The 7,234-nt window shown below is 36.3% G+C and overlaps 1 protein-coding gene across 1 annotated transcript; it reads left to right on the top strand.

The window, feature by feature from the left end:
* Positions 1 to 7,132, top strand: zmp:0000001088 (trypsin). The gene is made up of 5 exons (XM_056258051.1): positions 1 to 84; positions 2,040 to 2,199; positions 2,573 to 2,714; positions 5,119 to 5,382; positions 6,737 to 7,132. Exons 1-5 carry the CDS (start codon positions 30 to 32, stop codon positions 6,905 to 6,907), a joined length of 792 nt encoding a protein of 263 aa, XP_056114026.1. The 5' UTR covers positions 1 to 29; the 3' UTR covers positions 6,908 to 7,132.
* Positions 7,133 to 7,234: the final 102 nt, after the last annotated feature.

The following is a 7,234-nucleotide window of genomic DNA, read 5'->3' as shown; positions in this document are numbered from 1 at the left end:
CTGTCTCTGTGTCTACCGTCTCCATCAGTATGAACCTGCCGCTTCTTCTGCTGTGTGTCCTCCTGGAGCTCCTCGTGGTGAGCTGTGAGTAAAAGATTTACACTTCAATCCTACACAATCCTTTCAGTGCATTAACAGGGTATACAGCGGCATTGTGGAGGGGTCGGATACGGTAGCTTGAGCAAAGTGAAGTGTTTTACTTTGAAAAGAGACTGTGGATCTTCTTATAATGATGTTTGGGCGACTTGCTGTTCATTTTGATTTTTGAAACTTTCGTTTTAAAATGCCAATGAAAAATGTACTCTGTTTTTTTCATAATTTGAATACGTTTTATAATGTCAAATATTATAACTAGTGCTGGGCACCGATTAATCGCATCCAAAATAAAAGTTTGTGTGTCCTGTGCATAATAATTTTTTCTGTAGCCTATATATAAATACACACACATGCATGTATATATTTAAGAAAAATGTTATTAATATACATGCAAATATTTCTTAAATATATACATGCATATGTGTGTATTTATATATACAAACTAATTATACGCAGTTCACACAAATTTATTATGTAAACACAAACCTTTATTTTGGATGCGATTAATCGTGATTAATCGTTACCCAGCACTAATTATAACATTGAAAATTAAATTAAATATTAAAAAGATGGCGTATTACAGTCATTTAGATTCAAGTTGTCAACTATAAATAAACAAACAATGAATTAAATGGATGACAGATGACACAATCTTTTAGACTCAAGATGTCAACTCACATAGCATGTTGTAATGGAGAGCAAATTTAATATTTTACTTAAGTCTCCTTATTCTCAGAAGTTTCTCCAGAGAAAAAAAAATGTCTCCTTATGAGTTTCAGAGTCGGCATTAAAAACATCTCAATATGAACGCAATATGAGTTTCTTCAAGATTTTCTTCTCAACTTCATCCAAAACAACATTTTCGGAGCTTTATTGTGTTTTAAAGACAACATTGATGCTTATTAGAAATATAGTCAAATCTCTAATTCGCTACAACATAAAAAAATTATATTTTTATGGATCTTTCCAGTGACAGCTTTTAATACTGCGTAGCTTTTTTTTTGCATGTCTGGCTGAGGTTTTGTCAGCGCTATGATTTATTACAGAAATGAAATATGAAGACAAAGTTAAGTTTAGTTTCATTGATGGATGGGCCCTTCATCCTGACAGCCTGCGCTGAGTGCATCTTCACTGAAGGAAATCCAAAGCAAATCGCTTTTCATTTCAAACGCAAAAAAGCCCTAAAATGCAATGATAAAGTTTAGAATGCACGTAAAAGATTAATCAATCCATCCGATGCTGGAATCCCTGCAAAAACCCGTGCACGCTGAATTATAAAAACATACAAAGACATTTAAATCCCCAAAAGCTGTCATTCAAATCCCCAAACATTGAACTTCAGCATTGCTTACTGTTTTTCGCTACTTCACGACATAAAACAGCAAACAATGGACGTACATAACCTCTTTGTGCTCTTTAACGTTTAGGATTTCCTCACGTTGAGAGCTTCATAAAGCAATCAGATAAAGGTCACGCTGCTGCCAATCCTCGTGAGCTCCGAGGTCATTCAGTCAAGGATACATAATAGGTTCGATCTAGCGAGTATGTGTTTCACACGGCCAGTCAATGGCTGCTAATATTGTATAGGATTACTTGAACCGCTGCACGTACAACTAGCCTAATTGTTAGACTGTGATCAATATGCCCAAGGGAAACATATATATATACCAGATATGACTTCTAACATCTTCATTCAAATCAAACATCTATTCGTGACGCACATATAGTCTTCTGTGGACAGATTTAGGAAAAAATCATTGTTTACTCCGCATTGTTAAGTATTGACTTATCAACCTTGAGTTACACACTTTCTTTCCGAGACAAAGGTGTAGATTCCGAGCGTCCCTCACGTGCACACGTGTCTCTGTTGTATGAAAGGAAAATCTAGACTAATGTCACAGAGATTGTCAACAAAATCACGTGTCTCCTGGTTTGTTTCACAGGTCAGGATCTGGTCCAGGCCCGTATCGTGGGTGGATACGTCCCGGTGCCGTACTCCATCAAGTACATCGTGTCCATTCAGAGCGCTACGGGCCAGCACTTTTGTGGCGGGACCTTAATTAACAAATACTGGGTGCTGACCGCAGCACACTGCAATATAGGGTAAGACGAGCATCACTGGCTACAGGACTAATGAGTTACATACCAGCATTTCAATATGCGATACGAGTTTAGTCAGTGGGTATTTCCTTTTGGAGCCACTTAGAAGGCACAACGAACAGAACCATAGCAACAGTTTGGCACTTTTGGTAGATTGGTACCAAAATATGTTCTAAAAATGACGTTTTTTTTTCTTGGTTATGCTGAACATTCCAATTTATCATTCTTCAAACATCATGGGAATGTTAGTTTTGAATGTTCTTTATCTGGGGTGTGTTTCCCGTACAACGATGTAACTTGCCGCTTAATAGTACGATGCATTTAAAATGCATTTGAATTCAGTTGGATAAAAAGCAGTGTTCGTTTGTGTCTCCAGGGAGGCAAACATGAGAATCGTGGCTGGAGATTATTCTGTGGGAATATATGAGGGGACGGAGCAGTTTCGCAGGCCTCATGTTTTAATACCTCACCCGCAGTACAACAGAGCCACCAATAACGCAGACATCATGCTCATTAAGGTGAGGCAGTGAATCAATGCTCCTGTGTTACACTGACTGACTCACTGTGAATCATTGATTCTTTTCATGCATACAAAATGAACACAACAATCTGGCATCAATTACATGAAGTGATGTACTGTATCACTTAGTAATCAGTAATCCAACATTAGTGCGTGCATTTTTTTTTACACATCTAAAGTTTTATATTTAAAATTCTATACTTTTATTTTAAATTCATTATACTATATAATTTTTAGTATATTAACAGAATAGCATAAATGCTTCAGTTTTAGTGTACAAGTAAAAATGGTAATACTTTACAATAAGGTTTCATTTCAAAACATTAGTTAACTACATATGTTAACGTGAACTAGCATTGAACAACACTTCTACAGCATGTATTAATCTTTTTTATTAATCAAAAGTAAGTGATAATCCATGGCTAGCTGTGCATTAAACGATTTTATACTACTGGGCTGTTGAATGCTTGAATCTGATTGGTTGACGAACATTCTAAAGTCTGTGGTTATTTTCATTTACTTTAAAGGGATTCACCCAAATCACCCAAAAATGAAAATTAGCCCATGATTCACTCACCCTCAAGTCATCCTAGGTGTAAATGACATTCTTCTTTCAGACGAATACAATCGTTCCAAGCTTTATAATGGCAGTGAATGGGTTTTCCTGTTTTGAAGTCCATAAAAGTGCATCTATCCATGATAAAAGTGCTCCACACGGCTCCGGGGGTTAATAAAGGCCTTCTGAAGCGAAGCGGTGCATTAGTGTAAGAAAAATATCCAAATTTAAAACTTTATAAAGTAAAATAAAGTAAAAAAATATGGATTCCACTTACGCCTAAAGCTTGAGACTTAAGTGGAATCCTTATGTTCGTTTGGCCGGAAGCTAATTATTTTACTTTATAAAGTTTTAAATATGAATATTTTTCTTACAAAAACACATCGATTCGCTTCAGAAGGCCTTTATTAACCCCCCGGAGCCGTGTGGAGCACTTTGTTGATTAGCACTTTTAATATAACTCAGATTGTATTCGTCTGAAAGAAGAATGTCATATACACCTGGCTTGAGGGTGAGTAAATCATAGGATAATTTTTGGGTGTCATTTTTGGGTGATCTATCCCTTTAAATCAGACACAAAGATAAAGTAGTGCGTTAGATTACATTTGAACTTGATTACATTAAATGAATAAATTATAGCATTTATTTTAATTAATTATCGAGAGAGAGAGAGAGAGAGAGAGAGAGAGAGAGAGAGAGAGAGAGAGAGAGAGAGAGAGAGAGAGAGAGAGAGAGAGAGAAATGAGAGATACGTGTGTGAATTACCTGCATCTGTGCAGCGTCTCTCTCTGTGACTCTGTTTAATTACTTCAAAACCAAAATTTTGTCAAATTATTCAAAAAGTAAGGGTTAGTTCAACCCAAAATGAAAATTATCCTATAATTTACTCACCCTCAAGCCATCCTAGTTGTATATGACTTTCTTCTTACAGCCTTTTTTTTAAGCCCAAAAAAGTACATCCATCCATCATAAAAGTAATCCATACGACTCCAGAGGGTTAACAAAGGCCTTCTGAAGCGAAGTGATGGGTTTTTGTCCGAAAAAAAAAATCCATATTTATAACTTTATAAACTATAATTAATCACTGACTTCCGGTAACGGCCATACACGAGTCTAGTTAGGGTTAGGCGCATGTTGTATTGATGGACGCGGAAGTGCAGAGGATAGAGCAAAACAAAACACCGGTCATGAATTAGAAGTCTAAAACGAGAATTTTAAAGAGAAATGTCGAGTGAGTTTGTTGCCCAACACTATTTGTTTGAACCGCTAGAGGCGTTTACTCTCACCTGAGCTTACGCTACTCCTACATCATACATTTTACGCCAGAACACGACTCTCTTGTGAACGCGCAGGCGGATTTTACAGGAAGCTCGTGATTACAGTTTATTAAGTTATAATTATGGATATTTTTCTCACAAAAACACATCGCTTCGCTTCACGTATGGATTACGTTTATGATGGATGCGCTTTTTTTGGGATTCAAAAAACAAGGCACCGTTCACTCCCATTATAAACCTTGGAAGAGCCAGGTTATTTTTTTTATATAACTCTGATTGTGTTTGGCTGAAAGAAGAATGTCATATACACCTAGGATGGCTTGAGGGTGAGTAAATCAGAGGATAATTACATTTTTGTGTGAACAATACCTTTACATTTTAAATATGCTAGCTATGAAATTAGCCTTTGACAAAAAAGTTCAAATGCCATTTCCATCACATAATGCTATTAAACATGATTTGAGATGTGGTGGAAATGACACCAGTGAAAACATTTACTGATTAAATAAATGAACATGTATGGTATTGCTTTATGGATCCTATTAATGATTTCTTTTCCTCACCTGTAGCTGCAGTCTCCCGTCTATCTGAACAGCTACGTGTCTCTTGCGCCGCTGCCTCGGCAGGACGCCCAGGTGTCCGTGGGTCGCGTGTGCAGGGTGTCCGGCTGGGGCTTCACCACTCCGACGGGAGGAATCCCTGCAACGCTGCAGACGGTGAAGCTGCCCATAGTGTCCACCGCAGTGTGTAACAGCACAGACTCTTTTAATGGAAACATCACGGAGAATATGATCTGTGCGGGATACAGCGCGGGAGGAAAAGACGCGTGTAAGGTGAGACAAACGATTACTTCACAGTTATCATCATGCACTGAACTTTGACCTTAAATGCTTTTGGAAATCTGGAATTTATGAATATGTGGTAATACATTTAAAAGGTATTTGGAATAAACCACTAACTATTAGCAACATTTTAGTGATTTTCTGGATGGTGACTTTGTTGTTAGGAACAGGGCCATCTTATATTCAGTGATTATTTGGATATCACATTGTTTTTGCCAATTATAAAACCATTTATGAATTGAATTGCACTACTGACTACTCTAACTGACTGGGTCTAATTAAAGTTAAAATGTGTTGCCCTTTACTTCAGTTAGAAAATGCAAAAAACAGAAAAACAATCCAATAAAATAAACAGTTTAAAAGTTAAATGGAGCTCATTTAATCAGATAGCTACTTTCTAATAAGATAGCACTGATAGTCTTGTGCAATTTAACAAAATATTAAATAAAGCGAAGCTTAAAATTTTATCTGATCAGGTATGTGATAAATCTTATTCAGTCACGTTAGAAATATCTGGTAGAAATGACTTATCAAAAAGTAAAATAAATAAAGAAACAAATAAGTAAACAAATAATGAAATAAATAAACGTATGCTCACCAAGGCTGCACTTATTTGATTAAAACTTTTCAGCATCATTACTCCAGTCTTCAGTGTCACATGATCCTTCAGAAATAATTCTAATATGCTGATTTGATGCTCAAGATACATTTTTTTTATTATTATCAATGTTTAAAACAGTTATGCTGTTTCATATTTTTGTGGAAACCATGTTGCTTTTTTCAGGATTGTATAGAAAGGATAATTGATAAATATAACGGATTTATTTGAAATAGACATCTTTAGTAACATTATAAATATCTTTACTGTCATTTTTGATAAATTTAATGCATCCTTGCTGAATAAAGGTATAAATTAAAAAAAAATTATATATATATATATATATATATTTTTTTTTTACTGGCCCCAAACTTTTGAACGGTAGTGTAAATACATAAATAAACCTTTTTTTTGATGTCATAAATCCATATAGCCTATTTCAACCCCTCTATGCCTGGCTCTGGTACTTTTTATACTGTAATCCAAATCAATTCCTGATGGATATAATTCCCGTCCCGTCCATTGTTTCTTGCTAAAAAGGAGCAATTTGCTGGCTTTACAATGTGTCAAGTTCACCCAATGACACTGAAACAACAAGAAATTTAATTAAATTTACAAGGCAATTCAAAGGCAATACGTGTCTCACATCGCTGAGTTTCACCTTCTAGTTTAACCACTTTCACTCTACTCGCACACCATCTGACCTCTCTGTCCAAAATCATATTAATATTCTTGTCTTTTCTGCAGGGGGACTCTGGAGGGCCGCTGGTGTGCGAGGGCCGCGTGTACGGCATCGTCTCCTGGGGGAATGGCTGTGCTGATGCCCAGTACCCTGGCGTCTACACATCCGTCTCGAGGTTTCGCCAATGGATCGATGGAACTATATTTGGCTTTTATGGAAGGTGCCTCAAGTATTAGACTGCAGTGTTACCCCAGCACTCCCCTAATCGAGCTTGAAACAGCCTCGAAACATGCCAACTTGTACATGAATAGTGTTGCTATTTCTATTTGAAAAGTTAGAGAACTTTGTTTTTTAGATGAGTACACTGCTGTTCTGAAACAGCACATCTGCTCCTCAACGGCTGGTAGGCTTTTTTTAATGGTAGTTTGTGCAAACTGTTTCTTAAATGTGCCATAATGCTGCTTCTCAAACGTCTTTGAAAACTAAAAATAGGTTTATTAAAAAGGAATATTTTCCACAAAAAATAAATAAAATACAAAAAATACATATTATGGTATGATACT

This window comes from Rhinichthys klamathensis, unplaced genomic scaffold (genome assembly GCF_029890125.1).
Source record: "Rhinichthys klamathensis goyatoka isolate OS25496 unplaced genomic scaffold, OSU_Roscu_1.1 h1tg000147l_1, whole genome shotgun sequence".
NCBI classification, from domain to species: domain Eukaryota; kingdom Metazoa; phylum Chordata; class Actinopteri; order Cypriniformes; family Leuciscidae; genus Rhinichthys; species Rhinichthys klamathensis.
Note: the sequence above shows the minus strand (reverse complement) of the source record. Positions and strands in the feature narration are given on the sequence as shown.